Source organism: Stegodyphus dumicola, chromosome 2 (assembly GCF_044657685.1).
Source record: "Stegodyphus dumicola isolate Sdum_Otavi_A_Nest chromosome 2, ASM4465768v1".
Taxonomy (NCBI): domain Eukaryota; kingdom Metazoa; phylum Arthropoda; class Arachnida; order Araneae; family Eresidae; genus Stegodyphus; species Stegodyphus dumicola.
This window is the reverse complement of record NC_140769.1, coordinates 219961937-219988162: the sequence shown is the minus strand read 5'-3', so window position 1 is coordinate 219988162 and position 26226 is coordinate 219961937. Positions and strand designations below refer to the sequence as shown.

General features: G+C 31.3%; 1 protein-coding gene across 1 annotated transcript in view; it reads left to right on the top strand.

Annotated features, from left to right (window-relative positions):
• Positions 1 to 26226, top strand: part of Caf1-55 (chromatin assembly factor 1 p55 subunit) — a 45307-nt gene that overhangs the window by 13245 nt on the left and 5836 nt on the right. The window contains exons 7-11 of the mRNA XM_035366847.2: positions 2557 to 2617; positions 2736 to 2828; positions 19047 to 19114; positions 19348 to 19474; positions 22024 to 22236. Coding sequence (XP_035222738.1) covers positions 2557 to 2617; positions 2736 to 2828; positions 19047 to 19114; positions 19348 to 19474; positions 22024 to 22236 — 562 coding nt within the window. The remainder of the gene's footprint in view (positions 1 to 2556; positions 2618 to 2735; positions 2829 to 19046; positions 19115 to 19347; positions 19475 to 22023; positions 22237 to 26226) is intronic.

The following is a 26226-nucleotide window of genomic DNA, read 5'->3' as shown; positions in this document are numbered from 1 at the left end:
CACAATGCAGAAAGTTAAGATATAATGCAAAATGAATTTTGGGATATGACACAATTTAAGTTATTACTGTTTTTAGAATAGAGAGGGAGAAGTACCCAAATTCAAAAGAGAATTAAGGGACTGTTGCTAATTTAAAGAATAAATCACAGTTTCATATTTTTTATCTTACATATTCCCTCCTTTAAAGAGAAAAAGGCTCGGCAATAGGAAAGCATTTTGAGAAAAAAGCATTAGATCAGTAGCAAAGGGAGGGAAATTTTATCTAAAATAGGCAACTCCAATGAATTGTTTCAAAATGTAATTTAGAAATATTAGAACAATACATGATATAATCTGTAAATTAAATTCGCGTGCAATGTGAAAGTTCTTGTGGAAATGTAGCTTGAAAATTAATAAATTTTATAGTTTTTTTAAAGTCTTTCCCAAAGAAATGAGTGTCGCAATCAGTTTAAAATCAAAACATTTCAAATATGTAGCCATGAATTTCTAGTAAAATTGGTACTTATTTACGCATTATAAAACAAAATCACATGCTCTTATTATGCAGTAATGTAAGAATTAATACACAAAAACCAAGAAGATACAATATGATAATGTAGTAAACTTTGATGAAAAATAACAGGCAGAAGCAAATCAGCATAACTGCCTGCTGATGGTTGTGGAATACTTAAATACAATTGATGCAAAAACCTCCGTTTCTAATGGGTTTTAACATTGTTTAAAGTTTTTATTTATTTTTATGGTTGAATAATTTTTTATAATATGTACTTGTAATAATAATAAAAATATATGTATACAAAATTTAAAATTCAGATTAAGACAAATAACTTAAAATTATTGCTGTGGGATAACGTAAAAATTCTATTTACTAAATTTCTAAGAATCTCAAGTTATTCTTAGAAATTTAGTAAATAGAATTTTTACATTATCCCACAGTAATAATTTTAATAATGAAAAAAATTTAATGCTTGTTATGTGTGAATAGTATATGCAGTAGCACATTGTGCAGAAACTATGGCCAGAGGAAGGTGACTAATGAAAAATATGAATACTCAGACTAACAGAGGAGCGAAACTAACAGAAACTTAGAATTAAAATCGCATAAGTAAATTTAGAATTTTCATATTAGGGAAGGCCTTTTAAAATTTTCCACACAATATTATAAAAATCTTGAATACATCGATTAATTATTTTACATGATAACAAAAAATTTCAAGATTTTATAACTAACTGTCATTCCATTTAACATAATTTTGAAGTAACTTTGCTGAAATTATGCTATTTATTATTATTACTAAGACAAGACTAATTTACTTATTTATAAAACCGGAAGACTCCATAGCTTCTCTGTATCCATCTTATGAGCAAATTCACTTCAACAGAGTGTTGTTTTGAACCAAGGAGGGCTAAATAGTAACTTTTAAAAGGCCTTCATTTCTGGTTTTATATAAGTGTCTGACTAATGAAGACATCAATTATTTTGCAATCACGCGTGGATTGAGGTTAGAAGATCACTGAAGTATCAAATACGCAGTAGAAGATTCTGGGAACTTTTGAAGAATTACAAAAATCACTTGATAATCCAAACATATCTTTATCACTTGTTGATTACTCTATGACATGGCATATCAGAATGGGGAATTCTGCATCCCACTATTTTGATTATGATGTATTGCATTTTAACAATGAATGGAAACAGCCAAGCAAGAGATGTTTTTTAGCTACTAAGTGCAGGCAGTAAAAGAGAAGGTGTAGTTAATAACAGTACTGTATATAAGCTTGGTCATTCTTTTAGTTCTCGATAGTGATTGGACCAAAGTTTACAGCAATGCAGATACTCCATAGAAATCACAGATGCCTTGAAGGGTATGTGCTTTAAATGAAAATTAGTAATTTAAAGGTCTGTTATCAATTTATTCTATTAAAACTTGAATTTGGTAATAAATTTTTCTTCATATTTTGATATTTTGCATATTTCATGTGATGTATGTATTTGTGGATAACGTGACATTAGATGATAGTTTGATTAGAAGCAGCACCGATTCACTTTTAGATCACAGTCAATATAACTTAAAAGTAATAGTTGTAATGGATTGTCAGTGGTTTATTATGTAGATAGACATGGCTGAATTCAGCATAATTTTATTTTTGAATAAAATTGTTCAGGAGACAGTATTTATTTTGCACATGGTTATGGATGCAGTAGATACCCTACAATTGTGTATATATAGTTGCACTATAGAATAAGGGAAATTGCAGTCTTATTTACAGCAAATTGTGTTTTGTTTATCTGATCGACTAACAACTATACACAATGCAAAAGGTTGAGATGATATAATGCGGAATTAATTTCAGTTTCGGAAAAGTTATAACTAATTTTGGAATAGAGGGGGAAGTGTCCAAATTAAAAAAAAAAAAAAAAGGAATTACAGGGCTACAGTTAATTTAAGGTGTATTTCAGAATTACATATTTTTCATCTTATGTATGTATACATATATATAGAGAGATTATTTGCATACATGTATATATATATATTATATAAAAATTTTATTTAGCTATGGATTGTCATGGAATCCAAACTTAAATGGGCATTTGTTGAGTGCTTCCGATGATCATGTGAGTAAGCTGCTGTTTTATGATTTTCCCCCTGATTATTTCTTTTAAAGCAGTGTTAAAATATAAAATATTCAAGAAATTTCCTTTTTTTTAAAGAAATATCTTTATAAATTTTCAGACAATTTGCTTATGGGACATCAATGCTACACCAAGAGAAAACAAAGTTGTTGATGCAAAAACTATTTTTACTGGTCATACTGCTGTTGTCGAGGTCAGTATATATTTTTGCTAAGCTTGTAAAGTATATTTTTTCACACTTTACTGCATGCCTTCGTGGTGTAATTTCTAAGCACATCTGGCTAGCAGTCAGAAGGTTCAGAGTTAGTGCCCTGGCAAGAGCATTGGCACATTTTTTGCATTTCCTCTTCCAAAAAAGTCCTAATAATTCTACAAGTAGCACCTGAGACCCCCCTTGAAAAGGTAATGTACAATTCTTCATCACCAGCAGAATTTGGAAATTATTGAGTCTTGTCCTCCACAATTGCCCTTTAGAGAGAGAGAGTATGTAAAGTATTTTCTCTCTCATCTAAAAATGCTGTTTCTGATTTCTATGAGCTAGTAGCTCTTTGGAATTCTTTAGCAACCAGTTTTCCCAAACTCCCACACCTGGAATCCAGTTGTTTTAATGTTTTTTGTTACCCATTAAAAGTGTTTATTGTCTTATTGATAAATTAGCTTGAATATTTTCCCTTTATTTTGAAAATGAGGAAAATTTAAAACAAAAAAAATTATGTGAAGTATAATGCTATTTCTCTTTAACTAGAACTTTCAGATAAAAAGATGGAAACATTATTCTTAAATATAGTTTGATGTATAATTGGTTTCTGTATTTGTTTCTGAGAAAAACAAATGCCGAGAAGGATTTCTTATTTGTATATTGTAAGAAAAGGCATTACAAACTTAATTGCCTAACTAGAACTTTCAGATAAAAAGATGGAAACATTATTCTTAAAAATAGTTCGATATATAATTAGTTTCTGTATTTGTTTCTGAGAAAAACAAATACCGAGAAGGATTTCTTATTTGTATATTCTAAGAAAAGGCATTACAAACTTAATTGCCATTTGTGGCAAAAATGAGCACTCTTGATGACAAAATAGCTAAAAATCTATTAGTGGTATTTTGTCGAAGCTGTCTTTGAGCTCTGTCATTAGAAGTTCAATTATGGAATCAATATCTGACTCAAAAAATCCTGTCTCTGATTTTGTATTAATAGTGAAAGAATCCATGTTGCTATGAATTCGAGAGAAATATTCTTTCAGATTTGTCTATCCTATCAAACATTCCTTGATAACAACTGAAATTTCATCAGGCATGGAATTAATATTATATTCTTTTCATATTTTAATTAGCTTCATAAAAGCATTATTATTTCCTGCTTGCATATGAAAATTCAGGAAACTGAACTTTTTCATTGCAGCTTCCGTCTTTTTTTGCACTTTAAATCCAGTTACACTGTTCCCTCGTAATGAAACATATAATTTATTTTAAAAACCTAAAATAATACTTTTCCATTTTGCCGGCGCAAACCTCGCCAAGCAGACTTTGTTGGCGACAGCATACAGTATACGCATAAAAAAAATTTTTTTAAAGAATTTTTTATTTTGAAGGCATAACCATATTAATATGATTTCAAATTTTGTATAAAGCCAATAAATAAAAACAGTAAATTTGTAAAAAACATTAATTTAAGAATTTACTATGCTTTCATGGTTCAACATCCTGATTTGCCGGTTCGTATCACATGACCCAAAGTCATCTCATCTCACGTAAACTACGCTACAAAAATATAATTCTCTCTAATATCTACATTAATTTCAAGTTAATTTGGAATACAAGTTTAAATGCAAGAATTATTTCAATTCGTACGAATAGCTTACTCAGAAATTATGTAAAACCACATTGCTTTACTTTGTGCATTCTTATTAGAATTGATGGATTTAACCCTTAATTTTGCCTTTCCTATAGTTTCGCCTTCAGGTGAGCAGTGTGATTGTATCCTAATTGGCTTAATTACCGCAAATGGTCTTAGGGTGTAAAATTTAACTATCTTTTGTAAAAATTCTATGTAACTGTATGCCAGTATTGAAAGAAACAATCAATCTGATAAGAAATGATTGCAACTTGTTTTGAAAATGAAGCGTAAAAGGTTACCAGCGAAGATATTCCGTTTGGCATCAGTTGTAACATTATTGGCGACTTTGTCATTTGCGCCGGCAAAACGGAAAAGTGTACCCTAAAATGTCGGAAAGATAAGATAACCTCATCAACATCACCAAAACTATTTTTAAATTCAGTTATTGTATATTTAGCTATTGGAGTTGGTTTAATAACTTCTGTCATTTCCAAAAATTTCTTTAAAACATTTCATCTGAATAACCTCTGTACTTTGCAATGTAAAGGAAGTTGTTGCTGCATACTTCCCATCTTTACATAATGCACTAAATAACCTGGTATTCAAGGAATTATGTGTTATAAAATTTGTAAATTTTATATACCTTTGCATAGTAGTTTATAAAGTATGTCATTTTTTATGGTTAAGGTTTTTCTATGTATACTCCAATGCAACCATACACATTCTAGTGCCATTGCCTTTATTTTTGGAAAAAGATCTATATAAACTTTCATGGTGTACACTGTTTTTGTATTCAGTGGTTTGCAAAATAGAAATTCTTCATTAGATGTACTCTAAAAATTGGTTCTCTGTCAGATAACCCACTGGACGAAAGTGCATGTGACAAAAGCCGACACGAAAAACCTCACTTTGATACTTGCCCACGTGTCAAATACCCATATAAACAAAAGAACACAGGGTTTTTGTCACTATAAAATGTATTTATAATTGTAATAAGTTGAGGATCTGATTTTTAATGTTTTTCAAATATGTTTGTTTGTATATTTTGTCATTACTTTATTTGCTTATTTTTATTAAGTATAAAAAAATTTCCTCTCTGATTAAGTGATTAGCTGTAATTGTTTCTATGATAAATCTGAAAATATATATTATTTATTTTTGGGTATGCTATGTGAAAATGAAAATTATATTTGTTGATAGACTATTATATTTTTCATGTTAAAGTAATATGTAAGTTAGTAATTTCATTCTCTGCGACCCTGCATTTTACTGATCATGAAGCATTTGAGAAGTGCTGTTCTAGAGCAATAAGATTTTTTTCTTGTTAATTCTCTGAGCGACATGGACGGCTTTATCTGGTCGTGAGATTTTTTATCACTTGATCTACATTAGCTGCTTATAGTTTAATGTATTTTGCTTTCTTTCTTACTTTAACAATGTTAATGTCATCTTAATGATTGTAAGTTTATGAAAATGGAGACTAAAATAAGTAATTATAAAAATTTAGGTAATAAATGCAAAAATACAAGTCTACCAAGACTTGTATTTTTGATCTAAAAACTCATGTTGCTCAAAGTGTTAATTTTGAGGAGGGAGGATAATGCTGTCTTTTTATTTATTATTTCACTGCCATTTTCAGACTAATTAAACCAAAAGCATTTGTGCATTGCAAGCCTCTCTTTTTGTTTTCTTTTTTTAAGGCCTGGAGGGCTATTAATTTTAAATCTGCGTTTTGCATCGATTTTAAACTGCTGCCACCAAATATTATCACTATGTAGTATATTTAAAGAAACTAAATAATGAAGAATCTGCATGATTGCACAGATGTTTCTCGCATTGTTACGAAACAACAGTACCTAAAGCCATCAAATTTTGAATAACGTAGTCTTCCAACTGAACATGGCCACTTGGAAATTGAATTTCGAATTTGTTTTATTATCTATTTAAAATTTGGTAAAACTTATTTAATCAAGCGTTTATTAAGATTGCCAAAACTGAAGCAAAAGCAATCTTATTATTTTCAAGCATGCCGTATTTTGCTAAAAATCCCAAGTATTCCAGTTTCGATGCAGTGAAAACTATAGGTGTTAGAAGATAGCCTATTGGAATGTGATGTCAATAACGGCAAATGAAATGTTAGAATAAGAACTCAAACTGATTTGAGACATGTTACTTGCTTCTTATTAACAAAATTCATATGGAGGCAGAGATGAAACTAAAAATAATAATCATGCTTTTTCCAAAAACAGTACATGCAACAAATAATAATAATAATATAAATAAAATAAACTGTATTCAAACTTGACTTTTTGACCTCAAAAATGCATTTTGTCAAAAAGTGCCGAAATTTTGTTAGTCTAAATTTGTTCTACTTATGACTGATGGTTAATACACAAGTACCATATTTTGTTTAGACAGTATTAAAGTTAAATGGTTATTAGAGTAAGGCAAAGCATAGTCTTACTATGCTTTGCTATGATGTATGCCTTATAAGAGAGTTCATTCAAAAATTATATTTGTGTTTCATATTGGGAAAGGAGTTCGGTATTCAAGAATATCCATTCACTTGGAGATTGCAAGCTTTAAAATCAGACTATCAAATTTTGTATGCTTATATTTGTGTGGAAATATATGCCTGTTAAGAAATATTCTGAGATTAAGAACAAGAAATTATTAACCCTCTTTTCTCTAGACCGATATTACATCTGTGAGAAATGAAAAGTCCCTATTTTGATGGAGAACAATATGGGTTTCTAGTGTCTTCGCACTCTTATTCCTTACCAATAGTCCTCTTGAGAACAGTTTGGCCTGCCAGTATTTTAAGCAATGCCATGCTGCATAGACATTTTGGGTGTGATATAAAATCATATTGCATAAGTGTGATATAAAATCATATTGCATAAATTGCATGAGTGTCTAAACTTTGTGATTTGAATGCACGCCCAATGATGTGGCAGCACTAGCTACTATACTGATTGGGCGATTTTCTTAGTATAATTGTTGAGAAACTTACAAAATGAAATTCATCAAAGAAAATAGAATTTTATTTAATTAATTATTAATCATTTCACAAGAAAATAATAAATTAAATTAAATTTAAATAATTCTCTTGCACCATTGCTGCAAGGAATGAAATTTGAACTTGACAAATATTCTCTATTCGTATAAAACAAATACATTCAAAAGTCTTTAATTCGGACTCGTCGGGACTTTGGCGATCCCGGATTATAGATCATCAGTTTAAATCTGTTAAGATGGCATGCTGAAATTATAAAATTAAAAATATGAAACCATAATTTATGAAATAAAGAGCAATTATGATCTAAAGAGTATACAAAATTTACAAAAAAAAAAAAAGATTAATATTTATTTGTTTACTTTATTAAACATTTCTTTCAACGCGCGCATGCGTAAAGCGTACATTACGCATAGTCGAAATTGGAAAATTGCAACCAGAAAACTATTTTATTTGTATTCGTGATATTTATAATGACGAGGAATTTGATTTAAATTATATCAAAGATGGAGTACATCGAGATGAAATACTACATTTAGAAAGGAAAAATATAAGCCGAATAAAATAAAATCATCTGCCCTGAAGATAAAGATAGTGCTGACAGATCAACTTCCAGTTCACTGCCCGCCGTGACGTCCCCCACATCCCCGTGCGCGCGCAGAGCAGCGTGAAATTGATAAACAGATTTCGGAATGGTTAGAGAAACAAAGGAGTCTTTATACATTTTTTGCAGCAATTTCACTTTTTGTTTGATGGACATCGAAACATGCTTTCCCTTTATAGATCCAGCATCGGAAATTCTATTTGTCATAATCGAAAATTCCAACTTACTTTTATAAAATTGCTCTAACAATCTGCAAAAAGTAATAAGCCGGATCTAATTCAAAGATTAAGGAACAACGCAATCTGCAACATTAACTGAAATAGATAATTAGATAATTTTAGCTTAGCTTATACCATCCGTTATATATTAAACGCGCATGTGTAAACGTATTATGCGCATGCGTAGAAAGTTTGTAGCTTTGAGGTCTGGATTAACGAATTTTGACTGTATAAAATTTTCTATTCATATAAAGCAAAGTAAAATTTAGTTAAGAATGATGCTAAAGCAAAAATTTAAAGTTTAAAGAAATTAAACATTTAGCAGTAGTAGCAATGAAAGCTCTCTGAATTATGTTGTGCAGACATTGAAGACAATAAAAGATTTTTGAACTTAACCAATTTATTAACAATATAATAAAAAATAAAAACACATAAAATAAATGTCAACAATATTAGAGTATTAGGAAAAACACAACATAATCATCATTCATCAAATATTTTTACCTGTACTCCAAAACACTGGCATTCTATACAAACAAAAACAAAACAAAACAAAAAAAAATGTCCTAAATAGTGACTATGCAGCCTAAAAATAAAGCAGGCTACCCATTCAATAAGTCCATAATCAATGGTCAAGAAAACACCTGAAAAATTTAAATGTGAAAACACTTAAAACCGGCCTAACTCCGTTTGCACAAGGAGTCGTCGCCGCTCACGTATTTTTAATTCCGCCCTCATTGAAGAAACATGGACGCCGCCCACAGCAGTCACTCACAGGAAAGCCCCCGGAACCGAAGAACTTCAATCTGGAACCATCATCTCACAAACCGGAATCAAGGCATTTTTTCACCGGACTGCAGGCATCCTTTGGAAGGGGCTGGAAACCGCTCACTCACCAGCCGGGAAACCAGGAACTAGAAGCTTTGAGCCAGAGCGACGCGAGATACTTATAGCAGAAGTAGGAATGATGTCATCTCACGGCAACCAATCAGCTATCGGCACGAATCGGCTTTTCAGATGACGTAAATCATGTTTCGTTTTTGCATCTCAATTAGGTTGAAACAGTCCGTTTTCAATGCAAACAGTGGCAGCAAGAAAAAGAAGTAGAAGTAACTACTATGTTATATTAAAATAAGGACTAAACTAAATAAAACATTTCAAGGAGGAGAGATGATGCATTAAAAAGTTTAAAAATAAGTATTATTTTCCAACAAATGCCCCCCACATCATCATCTCCGACCTGAAATAAAAACCGAATGCCAGTATCTTTACAAAATTCAAAACAAGAATAAATAAGTATCACAATTTCATTCAGAAATTTTTAAGAAAATTTTTCTTTGGGAAAATCTTATCCCATTATTCAAAAATTTTTACCGTAGCAAGAAAGTCCAACATGTTACAAAACAATACAAAGTCATATATATAATCATACGCTCAATACATTTACCCAGGGCCCTGGTCACTCATACAACATTTTACACTATACAATTTTACATTTACCTAATATCCATCATATATGACTTATAGCATATTTTCAAATTAACAAAACTCTTAATTTAAATACACACAAAAACAAATTTCATAAGAAAATTGTTCCACAAAATCTTATCAGATTATGCTTAGTCAGCGGTTTTGTCATGGGATCAGCCAGATTATCTTTACTTGGGACATATTTTAAATCAAAAATTTCCCTGTTCAATAGATCACGAATGAAAAATAGTTTCACATCTATATGTTTTGTGATTTTGTAAAACATATAGCAGCCATATTATCAGCAAACAATATTGGCCTCGAAACATAGTTACTTGCAATCTTAAACTGAATGCATTCATCCAGAATGTTTTTAAACCAAACTAATTCTTTTGCTGATTCAGTCATGGAGATAAATTCAGCCTCCATAGTAGATAAACTCACTCCCCTTTCTTTAAATGTACGCCAAGATACAGGTGATTCTTCCAACAAAGCTATTTGTCCACCAATAGACACCATATCATCCCTGCTTGAAGCAAAATCCGAATCTGAATATATATTGAGCTTCAGTTCCTTGCATACCAGCTTGAGTTTGTGCTGTCTGGTATTGGAAACGTACCCTAAAAGTTTAAGTAATCCTTCCCAGTGAAACTTACCAGGATTGCTTTGGAACTGAGAAAATATATTAACAGCATAAGCTATATCCGGATGAGTATGATTGCAAAGAAACGATAGACATCCCAAAACATTTCTATAAGGATAATTCACCATTTCAGTCATTTCTTCTTGTGTACTGGGACTTTGAGTATTTCACACCTTTAACTATTGGAAGGGAAGTAATTTGTATTTTAAAAGACTTAAATCGATTAACTATGTCTTCTATATATATGAATGAAACACTGATGAATTAAAACACTATTTTTTTCATATTCAAATTCCACACCCAGAAGCTTTCTTGTTTTACCTAAAATTTTCAAATCAAAATGTGAACTCAGGACTTTTAATATCCTTTTGGCCTGAACTTCACTTTTCCCAAACACAACTATATCATCAACATAAACCAACATAATGACAAAATCTTTAAAACGATAGACACAATTACACCACTCAAACTTGATAAACCCTAGGTTACATAGTGTTCTATCCAACTCGTAGTACCATAATCGGCCACTCTGATGCAAACCATACAAGGCTCTATCTAAGCGACACACAAAAGTTTCTTTATCTCGCTCCACAAAACCCTGAGGTTGGGACATGTAAATTTCCTCTGATAAAGGAGCATAGAGATAGGCACTTTTCACGTCACATTGTATATTTGCCCATCCAAGGTGTGCAACTAAAAGGGAGAAAAAGAGCCTTATTACTAAAAAGTTGACTACAGGAGAGTAGGTTTCATCATAGGTATCGTATTTAATTTGCCGATAACCCTGAGCCACTAAACGAGCTTTAAAACGAACAATGTTTCCAAATTCGTCACGTTTAATGTTGAAAATCCACCTGTAACCTAGTGGAGTCTTGTCTTTAGGAAGTGGAACAAGATGCCATACCTTATGCTTTCGCATGTTGGCCATTTCCTCTTCCATTGCCTCTATCCATTTAAGCTTTTCTGCAGATTTCATTGCCTGGTTATAAGTGTTTGGAATTGAAACATCTACTCAGCTATCTCGGGTATACGACGTTGAAGGAGTGCCGGTTGGGTCGATTTCACCACTATAAGTATTGCTTCCCTTGAAATCAAACAAAGTAGGGTCATACTGAATATTATGTTCAGTGCAATACCTTTCTACATCATTTGGTGATCGTAGTCTTTGATTAGACCCCCTCTCAAAATAATACACATCCGTATGAGTGCCGTCTGGCCTTGGAACAGGTTTACGAAGCCAAGTTACTTGTCTCAATGTAGATTGAGTGTCAGTGCCAATTGTAGAAGAAGGTACGTTGGTATCGGTTCTTTCCTCTATTTCGGGAAAATAGCCAACTGGAGTGTCAGTAGATTGGAACTCTACCCTTTCTTCAGATTCCAAATCAGGTAGGGTGCCCAGTGCAGCTCCACTGCCACTTTTCTGCATTCCAATCGACTCTTTAAAAGTAGCATTTAGGGTTTCTACTACCTTTTGCTCATTTTCCAACTAAATCTTGTATCCTTTTGTTCGTATGCTGTACCCAATCAATCGGCCCTTTGTTGCCTTTGGATCAAGTTTAGAATTTCTTTTAGCCTTTGGAATTCCCACATAGGCAATTGTTCCAAATGCCTTAAGATGACGTACTGATGGTTTCCGCTTAGTGTATAATTCGAATGGAGTTCTGTCTTGGCCCTTATGACAAATTCTATTAAATGAATATGCAAAATACATTACTGCATCTGACCAAAATTCGGAACTCATTCCAATATCGTGTAAGATTGCACATACATTATTTAGAGCTGTCTGATTAAATCTCTCACAAACTCCATTCTGTTCTGGAGTATAGACATCTGTAAATTCGTGCTTTACATAATTTTTATTACAATATGACCTGAATTGATCATTATCATATTCTCGCCCATTGTCAGTCCTAAAGTATTTCAACTTAAGGTTAAAAGATCTTTCCGCACGTGCTATATGCCTTTCAAATACTTCAAACACCTGACTTTTCTCCACAATGGTGTACACTACCACATAACGAGAATATTCGTCAATAAAGGAAACGAAATAACGTTCACCATTCGTACCTGGAATGTTAATAGGTCCCCATACATCAGAGAAAACCCTTTCAAGTGGTCTCTTTACTTGAATACCTTCTAAAGGTCTATAGGAGATTCGTCTTTGCTTATTGATTTGGCAATGTTCACAAAACAAATTAGGTGAGTGCTTTAACACGGGAAGACCTCGAACTGAATGTCTCTTACTAGTCCTGACAATAGTATCATAATTTATATGACCAAACCGACCATGCCATAATTCACTATTATTATGCTGAACTGTGGATGCCTCAAATTTTACAGATTTGCCCCCCTTTTTGATTATTTTCGGGAACACATGATAGTTACTTCCTATCAACTTAGCCTTGTACAAAGTTGAATTCTCATCATCAGTAACTTTAATTTGCCCATTTTTACCATAAAATCTCGCTCCATTGATATCCACCCTAGGTCCAGATATTAAATTTCGTCTCAGTTCAGGTGAATATAACACATCTTTAAGCAAAATAACCGTATCCCCAAATTTCATTTTAACAGTACCCTTCCCATGAATTGGAAAAGTTACCCCATCAATAGCTACTAGCATATTCTCATTTTTCACAAGATAAAAAGTATCAAACAATTCACGATTTTTACAAAAATGATGAGATGCAGCCGTATCAAAGATCCAACTATCATCATTTTCTTCCAAATTGTTAACATTGGCTTGAGCTATAAAATGGGACTGTGCATGGGAATTATTACTTTTACTCAACTTGGGTTTATTTTTACACTTAGAAGATGTTTTATTACTACTAGATACAGCTGAGGAAACAGAAGAAGCAGGTGAGGGTGATCTGGAAAAATTACCTCTCATTCTACAGTATTTTTGAATATGACCTGGACGGCCACATTTATAACACTTGAGCCCTTTAATCTGCTTAAGTTTGGGTTCACAGTGAGTACTTTGAACTTCTATAGCCTTATTGGAGTTTTCCCTATCTATCTCTCTTAAATTAAGACGTGTTTCCTCTGCTAGAATTTCAAGTTCAACATTTTTAAAAATGAACTTTTCGTCTGGCCACCTCAAAATATTCTGAACTACTTGATCAAATTTATCTGGAAGGAACCTAAGAAACTGGAAACATATATATAAGTCTCTTACAGCCTGATTAATATCAGCTAACTGTTCAGTTACGCGTTTTAATCTAGAAGAAAAGGAACTAATACTTTCATTTGGCTTGATTTTGCAATTTAAGAACTCTGAAAACAGGGACATATGTCTTGACCGATAATCTGGCTGGAAATATTTGGCAAAGGTATTCCATGCCACTACCGGGTCATCAATTTCACATATCAAGTTTCTATATTCAGGGCTTACATTCATATAAATTAACGATAATGCCAATCGACTTCTATTTTGAAAGTCGGCAATAATTTCTTTTGTAATACCCTTAACATCATCTAAATCAGGACATTTTTCAATACCTTTGACCAAAAGCCATGCATTTTTTTCATTCAAGACAAACTTCATATCTTTGGACCATGTAAAGTAATTACATGCATCAAGTTTAGCAATATTATGCATGACACTAACAGTAGCCATATTTGAATTTTAACAAAACAAAACAAAACAAAAAAAAAAAAAAAAAAAAAAAAAAAATCGCCCCCAATCTCTTAAGTCCTAAATTAACTTTAAACTTCAAAAGTCTGCACTAAAAATAACTCAGGAGCTACTGGGCCCATAACCAAAATGATGCTAAAGCAAAAATTTAAAGTTTAAAGAAATTAAACATTTAGCAGTAGTAGCAATGAAAGCTCTCTGAATTATGTTGTGCAGACATTGAAGACAATAAAAGATTTTTGAACTTAACCAATTTATTAACAATATAATAAAAAATAAAAACACATAAAATAAATGTCAACAATATTAGAGTATTAGGAAAAACACAACATAATCATCATTCATCAAATATTTTTACCTGTACTCCAAAACACTGGCATTCTATACAAACAAAAACAAAACAAAACAAAAAAAAATGTCCTAAATAGTGACTATGCAGCTTAAAAATAAAGCAGGCTACCCATTCAATAAGTCCATAATCAATGGTCAAGAAAACACCTGAAAAATTTAAATGTGAAAACACTTAAAACCGGCCTAACTCCGTTTGCACAAGGAGTCGTCGCCGCTCACGTATTTTTAATTCCGCCCTCATTGAAGAAACATGGACGCCGCCCACAGCAGTCACTCACAGGAAAGCCCCCGGAACCGAAGAACTTCAATCTGGAACCATCATCTCACAAACCGGAATCAAGGCATTTTTTCACCGGACTGCAGGCATCCTTTGGAAGGGGCTGGAAACCGCTCACTCACCAGCCAGGAAACCAGGAACTAGAAGCTTTGAGCCAGAGCGACGCGAGATACTTATAGCAGAAGTAGGAATGATGTCATCTCACGGCAACCAATCAGCTATCGGCACGAATCGGCTTTTCAGATGACGTAAATCATGTTCCGTTTTTGCATCTCAATTAGGTTGAAACAGTCCGTTTTCAATGCAAACAGTGGCAGCAAGAAAAGAAGTAGAAGTAACTACTATATTATTTTAAAATAAGGACTAAACTAAATAAACATTTCAAGGAGGAGAGATGATGCAGTAAAAGGTTTAAAAATAAGCTATATTTTCCAACAAAGAAATTGCAAGGAAATAAAAATAAAAATTATTATCACTGCGAGCTAATTTATCATTTAAATTCTAAAAGCATATGTAAATTAATTGCATTTATCTAAAACTATGAAAAAAATTATTCAAAAATATTAAATGTATTATTCCTAAAAATTGCATAAGTGAGACATTGTTGAGCAGGCAGGAGACAGACTTATCAGGGCGAAGTTGCCCCCATAACTAACTCTTCAATTACTCAATTCGTCATCGATATAGGCAAGGGTAAAAGTAAAAAGCCAAAAGTAAAATCAAATGTTGTGAAAAAATAAAAATTTTGAAAAAAGAAATTTAAACAGTGGAGTTTTAAAAAAATAGCAAGTAAATGACTAGATTTAAAATTAATTAAATTAATTAAAAGGCAATTAAGAGTAGAAAACCAAAGTAATTTAGAAAATCTTGCTTACAGGAAACTTTCTCAACATGAGTTATGCATGTAAACCTAAAATAAACTACAGTCAAAGGTCGTTAATTCGGACACTCATAATCCGGACCTCAAAGCTACAAACTTTCTGCGCATGCGACGCATGTGCGTAATACCTTTACGGCTGTGAATACGCGTGTGCGCAAAATACATTTACGAATGCGCGTTTAATGTATAACGGACGGTATAAGCTAAGCTAAAATTATCTAATTCAGTTCATGTTGCAGATTGCGTTGTTCCTTAAACTTCGAATTGGATTTGGCTTATTATTTTTTGCAGACTGTTAGAGCAATTTTATAAAAGTAATGAACTTTCGATTATGTCAAATAGAATTTCTGATGTATATTTACTAATATGTAAAAGATCTACAAAGCGAAAGTATGTTTCGAAGTCCATTAAACAAAAAGTGGAATTGCTGCAAAAAATGGATAAAGGCATATCCTTTGTTTATCTAAACTTTAACGTTTGTTTATCTAAACTTTGTTTATCTTTAACGCTGCAGCGCAATGAATTGGAAGTTGATCTGTCAGCACTATCCTTATCTTCAGGGCAAATGTTTTTATTTTATTTGGCTTATAATTCCTTACTAAATGTAGTATTTCATCTCGATGTACTCCGTGTTTGATATGATTTAAATCAAATTCCTCGTCATTATAATTCGTTTCCGATAGCGAAGAAAGTGACAGAGGTTATTGAAAACGAAAAAATTTCGATTGACAAATTAGTCGGTATTCTCGACATAGCAATTATAGGATTTGAACAGTGTTACTTTGTAACTGAACAAGAAATTATGTCTGTTTATAGAATTAAAGAGAATGTATTATCACATAAAAAATGAAGCAACTTAAACAACTTACATTGAAAGAAATGTTTAATAAAGTAAACAAATAAATATTAAGCTTCTTTTTTGTAAATTTTGATACCCTTTAGATCATAATTGTTCTTTATTTCATAAATTACGGTTTCATATTTTTAATTTTATAATTTCTGCATGCCATCTTACCATATTTAAACTGATGATCTGTAGTCCGGAAAAATCGATAATCCGGAATCGCCGAAGTCCCGACGAGTCCGGATTAATGTCTTTTGACTGTATATACAATTAAAATATAAAAACAATAGAAAGGCAAGTAAATAGCAAGTTTTAATTTAACTTACCTAGTTACATATTTGAATTTCTGAGCTGTACCAGCATTTGCTAAACAAGTGGATTTGAGTAGTTTGTACTGGTAACTGTAAAAATAGATTTTTCTAAGACAATGTAAAGTTAAGTGTAAAGCTGCTACCTGTGAGAGCTGTTGTAAATTCAAAAAATGTAAAAGTAAAATGCTTGTTAGTGTGCAAAAATTATGCCAATTTTGAGTCATTGTAAAAAGTATAAAAGTAAAAAAAAAAAAAAATGCACTGCTAATCTTTGTGAAAATAGATGTTGCAAACAACTAAAGAGTAAAATTTTTTAGTAAATAAAAATTTGAATAAATAATTGAATTAGATTGGAAAAGAAAATTATGAATTGAAATAGAGAATTATTGTAAGAAATTTTTTTTACATTTTTTGCATTATTTAAAACTTCAATCAAAACTTTAACTAAATACTGTCCAAAGTTAAGGAAATTAGAAAAATTTGATAAAAATCTTCACTCCATTCGGGCTATAGTTGAGACTTTTGAAAAGAGTTAGCCCTTCATTAGTAAAATAAAAAAAAAAATGTAGTTTTTTTTTTTTTTTTTTTTTTTTTTTTACCAAATGGCGGGCACTTGCCTATAACGGCATTGGCCACTACTACAGCCAGAAGTGGTAGCCATTTTATTGTGGAGGCACCTAATGGTGGCCACAGTTAATGAAGGGGCAGACAATTTTACATCCATGCCTTCTCCGGGATTCGAACCTGGGCCCTTTGGTATCTCAGTCAGGCTTCCCTAACCACTATATCATCTGGGTGTTGAATCTAGTATTGATAAAATATACATTTTTACAAAATATTTACAAGTAATCCCTTATCTCTTCAAAATCCTCCTTTACCCTGCAATTTAAGGTTTAAGGTAATATTATGATACCATAAACAGTTAAAATTTTTTTAAAAAAAGTTAATCCGTGCCTTTTTAATAATATAGAATTTAATAAAACTTTTTTGAACATGGTTATTAACTTAAACATTAATTAGTTTTATTATTTCTTCCTTTAAATCTTCTATTTCAATACATATATTTTTAATTCTAATTATTTGGCTATAAAAAGCATTACCTATTACTTTTTTAGAGATATGAGAGTTCCAATTCATTAGTTTAATAGTTTCAAACTGGAATGTCCTCCTTTTATCATATAATTTAATTATGAGCAGGTCTAGGTATTCAATATAATCTTGATTCGTATTACTTCTATTAGGTGTTAAACTATCTGGGTAAATTTTGAATTGAAATTATTATTGAAGAATTATTATTGCAGAATTATTATTGAAAGTTATAATATCATCAATGTATCTGATTTTAAATATTGTTAAACATATCACATTCAAAGATTTATTATTACAATGACAATCAAGATGGACTAATATTAAACAGGACAAAGAACTTTGAAATTTATACCAAATGTTTCAATTAAATTGACATCATTGCCTTTTATGATTACAACATTTTTAATTGGACATTTCTAATATATTTAAATAGATTTAAACTCTCAAAGGTATTGTATAAGGTAATAAATACATTTGTAATTGTGATAAAATAGGAAGTGCCGACCATTATGTTTTTGAATGTTAATCACTCAATATTAAAAGCATCACTTAAAATAAACCTAATCAATATTGAAAAGAATGGACCCAACAACATATTAAAACATACTTAACAATAGGTGTTACTGTATTAATTATAACAAATAATTTCAAAGTTATTTCATCAGCTAATTTCTTATTGGATTCTAATATTAAATCTATGATATATTTTATATTATTTATTTTGTATATGTCAAAATTAAGCTGCCCTGCAGTATAGTGGTTAGGAGATCCTGACTCCTATACCTTTTTTTTTTAAAATTTTATTTTAAAAATATCTAAAGTTGTAAATATAAAAAAAAAAAAAATTCCGATTACAATTTTTTTTTTATTTTAGTGATTATTTAAAACTAAATGCAAAGATTCAAAATATAGTTGAAGTATGAGTGTTTGGTATAAAAATGTGTATATTGTTTCTGATATCTTTGTAACTTTCTTGAATGTCTTTATTATTCCTTCATTTGCAATTGCATTAGTCTTCATCTATAATTTATGATGACTTTACAAATTTCTCATTTGCTTAATTTTTTTTGTAGTTAAAAAACGTTAAATATTCTGGTTATATGAATAGCAGATGGCTGGGCAGTCACTTTAAAAGATATTTGATTTTAATTTATTTCAAGCTGCAACTGGCATTGCGATTTGTACAAATGCTAAATCAATATTATTAAGTTTTTTAAATGCTTACTTTCAGGATGTTGCATGGCATCTTTTACATGAAAGCCTTTTTGGATCAGTTGCAGATGATCAGAAGCTTATGATGTATGTATTGAACAGATTTTTTGTATAAATAGCAAAAAATATATATAATTACTTGTGGAATTTATTTAATATATATTGTTGACTTATCAACTTTGAGTTAACAATATATCTGTTCAAAGAGAATAAAAGCAAATTTTAACTTATGTATTAAAGGAATTAATAACAATAAATTAAAAAAAAGACTGTTTTTAAAAATAAATCTCACTTCTCTCTTTTTTTTTTAATGTGTGTAGATGGGATACACGATCAAATAATACTAGTAAACCTAGCCATACAGTCGATGCACATACTGCTGAAGTAAACTGTTTATCCTTCAATCCGTATAGTGAATTTATATTAGCTACAGGATCTGCTGATAAGGTAATGTTATAGGTTTTTACCTTTTTGTTTACATAGTATTCTGAATAACTAGTATTTTATATTAATATCAAACTTATTTTATTGTACAGTACAAAACACAGCTGTCAGAAAAGCTTGTGAAATGCTGAAAGTTCATGTTAGAAAAGCCAGATGAATGGAGGAAGAAATCTTCCATCTAAAACTATACAGACAATCATCCTGTCATCCACTAAGCCTACATTTAATAATATGTAAAATATTTTTAAAAATGCATTTCTGACATAAAAAGTGATGCATTTTTTGTAGGCTTTAAACATACAAAAGTAAAACATATCCATTTGTGAAATCCAGTTGACCATGAAAGCTGGCAGAGATGGTACCAAATTTGTACCAATCATTCCGATAGAAGTGTAAAGAAAGTGATTGCTCTTTATTTAGTTAGCTGATTGATAGTTATGGATATAGCATATAAAAAAATAAATTGCTTGCATAATTTTTTACAGTCGTTTGTTTGTTTGTAAACAAAGTTGTGTATTGTGCCCATTAACATAGATTTTTCTTGATGCTAGTCCTGAAATTTTGAAAATACTCCACTGCATGCTATTTTGTTGAAGCCTACATTTTAAACACTTTTTTTTTTTAAATGTGAATCAGAAATAGATAAATTGTATATAACTTGTATCTTTCTCTAGAGAAACTAAACTGGCTTATCTAGAATTAATTAGGCTTACATAAAACTGAGACTTATATCTTATCAATGTGTATTCACGTTTCAGATATTATAAATGGAGTTTTGAGCGGTAGTCATGAATGTGATTTATCATGACTTTATAAAACGCTGATTTGTTGTAACTTTTTGTAATTTAGCAAACGTGTTTCTTAAATTAAAAAATATCCTGGGTAATTAAATTCCAGATAGTCAGGCTTTTTACTTTATGTTGTGTAAAATGTATTTGACTTGTTTAATTTATTGTTTTAAGATCCAATTAGACTTGTGATTTGTGAAAAGGCTGAATTAATATTTTTGTAAGAAAAAACCTATATAATATCATTTTGCGCCATCGACTACAAAACGGCAACTCATTTTCAAATTGTTACCACCAAGTATTAGTCTTGCATTAAATTGTACTTAGGAAAGTCCCAGTTCCCTGATTATCAAAATCTTTAGTAGTATTACTTAATACAGGAAATTATACCTGCAGTTATAAAACAATTAAGTGTAAATGAAATGTTAATTAATTTCACATCCCTCCCTTCCCCCCCAAAAAAGGGTCCATTATTGTCATTGAATAAGCTGACGTTCTTGTTGACCACTGTGTTAAGTTACGAACTTTCTGCCCAGCCATATACTTTCTGACACTGAAAGCAAAGTGTATTTATCTGATCAGTACTGCATTAAGGCTGTTTCTTTAGTTTTACTTACCATAAAGCAATGTATGGTTTAAGATATTAAATCATGACAAAGCACTATGTTTTGCTCTTTTCATTTTAGCTAATTTTAAGGAAGAATAAAAAATAAAAATTAAGCTAAGGTTATTTTTGTATTACTTGTATCTAAAAGCTCTTGTTTCAGTTCATTACAGCCTCAACACACATTGAAGTGTTAAATTACTGTATATGAAATCCATTTATTTAATTTTGATACTTTTCAATTAAAGTCTTACTACCTGGTGCTTTTTTGGTTTGGCCTCGTTCTTGGCAATAATTGTCTTTGTAACCATTACCCAGCTGACAAAATTCTTCCATCTAAGGAGTTTTTATTCCTATTATTTCTTAATTTCAGAGTATTTCACATCTTAGGATTTGCTAAAAATGAGCAAGCATCCTATTCCTTCAAGAAAGAGATGTTCTTCATTTGGAAATTGTGTTTGAATAAAATTAAAATGTGACTTAAATCTAAATTGGTAATGCAGCCTTTGGTCATGTTGAGAAGAAAAACGTGTCCAAAGATAAATGTGGCTTGTTAGATCATGTAATCTTTTTGTAACTGCCATAGATTCTGTACTTTTATGATGTTAGACATTAGCATGTGTTGAGTTTTGTGAACCAAAACTTCAAATCAGTCGATGTAATGAGTAATTGGAATAATTACATAAGAGATTATGTGCCTTGTTATTTTGTGCTAGTTTTAAAACCAATAGATGCAGCAGAATCGTGGAAATTGAGAAAAACTTAAATAAAAAATAAAAAAAGGGAATAAAGGAAAAATACTAACGGTGTTCTTTCCCAAAATGGTTTTTTTGGAGGATTTAATCATGAAATTAGAGTGTTCCTTTTCCAGTCCTTTCCATTTTATCTTAATATCAAGCCAAAGGTGTGAAGAAGGAAATAAACCAATTTGGTGCTGGAAATATATGGTATGGCTTTAATTGGAAAGTACCATTACTTCATTATTCTGATTTTTAAATTTCTATACATTATTATAATTTTAAATATTAATAATACAAAGCTGAGTGATTCTTTTTCTAGGGGGAGAAAGAGCAGTAATGATTTTTAATGAGAAACATTTTTAAATGTTTTAATTTTAAACTTCATTTTGATGATGTATTTAAATTGTTTTTCATTTATAGACTGTAGCTCTGTGGGATCTCAGGAATTTGAAGTTGAAATTGCATTCTTTTGAATCACATAAGGATGAAATTTTCCAAGTTCAGTGGTCACCCCATAATGAAACAATATTAGCATCTAGTGGTACAGATAGGAGGTTACATGTATGGGATTTAAGCAAAATTGGTGAAGAACAGTCACCAGAAGATGCTGAGGATGGACCGCCAGAATTGCTGGTACATATTTTTCTGACTTTTTGCTCTGTGTTAAAGTTTCAGTATAATTTAGATGTTAGGTTAGATGCTTACATTGAAATAATTATGTGCTTTTTCATTAGACTGTATTTAAATACCAGAAACAAACTCAAAACAATTGCTTTGGGGAAAAACAGGAAGTTTTCCGTGGTGAGATACCAAAGAAAAGCATTCTGTACTAATTTTGCCCCTGAAACAGTTTTTAGACAAAATGTAAACTGACTCTAGCAATAAAGAGTATCAATTCTAATCTTTGGGATTGTAACTATTCATACTTGTATGTAAAATGCATCAAATCAAAAGGATAAGAAACTGTAAAGCTGAAGAAACAGTTGATACTGCTTTTACATGGGAGTATTTAATGAAACAGGAGTTGAGCAAAATATTTTTTGCACCAGAGGTGTTATTTATTAATTATGAAACTGGCTTTTTTTTTTTTTTCCGAATTGCTTTTCAGATATTGCCATATATTAATTTTTAAAAATCAAATAATGAATATATATGCATATATCTAGAAATGTGTATGTTGTATAATATCTGTGGAAAAACGATGGTACCTAGAGCACCAAATATTTAATACACATAGTCCTTTACCAGAACATGTGCACTTCGAAGCTCAATATATATATATTGTTTCATATTTTGTTCAATATAAGGAATTTTTGATTAACAAACTAGTGATTTAAAAGTGAAAAATGGCAACATATTTCAAAATGAAACAATTTTACTTCCAGTGGACAATTTTTTCAGCATGCCGATTGTGGCCATGCGGCAAAATGGAAAATTGAAACTAGTGAAAACCTTTGTTTTAATCAGTAACCTCAGTTCTTCAAAAGCAGTATGTTTCCATTGCTGGAAAGAATATACTTTTATTTTCCAAGCTTCTGTCTGTTGCCATTCAGTGAAGCCTAAGATACTTAACTTTCAGATTTAAATCGGAAAGTTATTGAGTAACAAACTAAGCGATTTAAAAGGCAGTAAGCACAGAATAATTTTTCTACTTTTTAATATGATTGATTAAATATGAAATGTTTTTATGAAATTGCACTAGCTTGATGTGTTAAAATCATTATATAAAATTTTTTACGACGACTATTTTAGGTAGCAGGCTAGTTTTTAAAGAAATAATATAGGGAAAAAAATTATGGCTACCCCTTCTTCAGAAGTTATAAAAGATATGCTGCTTTTTGATATTTTGTGATTTCATGTTGGATTTTATATCGTATGTTAAGAACTTTATATTTAATAAAGTTAAACATGCAAAAAGTAAATAAAAAGAAAGAAATAAGTTTTATTAGTTATCTCTTTTAGAAAACTGAGCATTGCTGTGCTGAACTGAGAAGAGACTTGTGTAAAAAATGTATGCCAACATCTACACTGAATCGGGAATTCTAAACATATGCTGCCGTTAAAATTTTGTGATTTTGTTGAAATTTTTGTTTTTGTGGCACGAGTGTAATGAAAATGCTGCTTAATAATAAAGTTAATAAAAAAGCAAGCAAGCGTGGGTTCAATATTAGATTGGTAAACTAGTGCTTAACCCTCAGCTGGAGGGGCTGGCGTATGGTATAATTTTAGAGGTGCGGCGTATGAAGTATGCAAGGTCGTTTTTCGAGCCGCTGCTTCGTATTTGAAACTATTTAATCTTATACATGGCATTAATAAGGTGATTCGTCATAGTAAAAAGGATATAAGAAAAGGAATAACAGAAAAAAACGCAATAAAAATGGAAATTACGAATTTTTAATTAATTCAAAAAATGGGGAATGCACTGGAAATGTAATTTAAAGTTATATAGTATTCTGTATTATTTTCTGTATAAAAATTATAAGATCATAAATCATATTTACAAATTATAAATATTCCGTAAAGAAAAGTTCTGTAAGTAATAAATTTCACAAATGAAAAAAATTAAAAACCTTTTGCTACTTTAATCCTCTTCAGATTGTCCCTGTTTACTGCAGCAGGGTTTGCAAAGTTGTACTGTCTTGCCGAAAAGATTTTTGCAGGTAAACTTAGAACACTCAGAGTATTATATTGGTAGTGTGATTATTCTTCATTCTCCTGCACTCAGCATAGTGTCCTTTGATCTTTTTTGCAGGTGGCTCCTCGTCTTTTTCGGCTGTCTTGTCCGTTTCTGTTGTTACCAGCCTTCTAATAATAGCTTTGAAATACGACAGAAGAAATGGCATTTTTAGATGATTCTGAAAATGTGGTTTCATCAAAGATGTAGTTAGATTTAAAAAAAAAAAAAAAAAAAAAAAAAAACTTGATGGTTTTATTACGTTTGACGAAGTTCAACAGCACTTGCGAATTTATGCCCGCTACATTTAGCAGTGCAAAAGATATTGCCATTGTCCATCTCTTACTTTTTCAGGTGACGGTGAAATTACTACAAAGTTGGTCTACGGTGTCAACACCGCCTTTACATTTGTTATAATCCAGGATTGTGTGAAGTTCATCCGTTTCCTGGTCAATTTTGTCATCATCGTGTAAAGTACTGAGCAGTATTACACACTTATTTTTTTTTCGTTGCATATGAAACAATTGTTATATCCTTTTGAAAACCAAACAGTCAACTGCTGATTGCTCTTGTTTTTGATGGCTAGAATTCATTATTATTTTTTTTCAGTGTGTCCACAAGTGTTATACCTTTGGTAAAAAGATATTGAGCTAGTGGGTAGCTTGGATACCAATTGTCGGCCGTCAGGCTACGGTTGGTACCGTCATATGCACCAGTTAGCCTTTTGACAATGTCAATACTTGAATTAGAAGCCTTGTAAGGTCCTAGAGGTTGATTGCCACAATAAAGTTCAAGCTTCAATGTATAAAACGTTCATGAGTCAAACAACTGCAAAAATTTTCAGACTGTACTTTGCGAGCTTGTTGGGGATGAATTGAATAAAAGAGCATCTCCCGCGAAAGTGTTCCAACTTTTCGTCGACTGTGAGTTCATCACCTGGTATATAAAAGTTTTGACAGTTCTGATTGAAAGATTAAAAAAATTCTCTTAGTTCGGCAAGCTTATAAGTTTTTCTTCGGATATATCTTGTGCCTTTATCGTTGAATCTAAGAGTAGCACACAGGTTTCTAAATCGCTTGAGACCCACGCCCACTTGCAAAATTTCAATTCCAGTACCGTCTTTGCCCATGCTTCCTCCAAATTCGGTTTTGACATTTTTTTTTGCACCCTAATACGAATAAAATTCCTAAAAAGGCCAATATTTCTGCTCTATTAGTATCATACATGCTTCTCTTTGAGATGTTTTGAAGATCATCTGCAGTCTTGTTTTATTTGAGATAAATATTTGTATATTGTACAATAGCATCAATCATATTTGTATTTATGATTTACTAGAAAGCAGAAAGCTCATCATTTAAATCATCATAAGATTTGGCACTTGGGAATATTTTTTTCAAATTTTTTCGAAACGTTCTGGCGAATTTGCTCTTGAGGGAAACTTTATTCCACTTATAATTTTCCTTTTCTTCTTCCTCCAACTTTCTTCTTTTTGTAAATTTTTTTACAAACCTCCTCATATTGTAAATCACTTATGTCATTTTCAACTTCACTAAAATCGTCATTTGTTCAGGAAACATCATTTGAGGAAGGAAAATGAGGATGTTTAGAAACATTTTCCTCAATTTCTAAGTCACTTTCATGATCAGAATGTTCGATGACTTCCGATTCATCGACATGAGATGTGTTATCCAAATTGTCAGAGTCTTCATCAACCGGGACTTCTTCTGAAACGCACAAATAATCTTGGGGAGGTACAATATTCTTTCTGTACATACTTGGAGGAGCGGCGTTTGCACATGCGACATGTTCACAATAACTGCTTTCGGGAGAAAAGTGAAAACCAGATTGACCAGAAATACCAGATGCGTTGCACTCATGGAATGTTTCTAGGAGGGTAGAGGAAGGGAGGAAGCTCAGGGAGAGGTCTAAAAATTACAGCCCAAAAGATG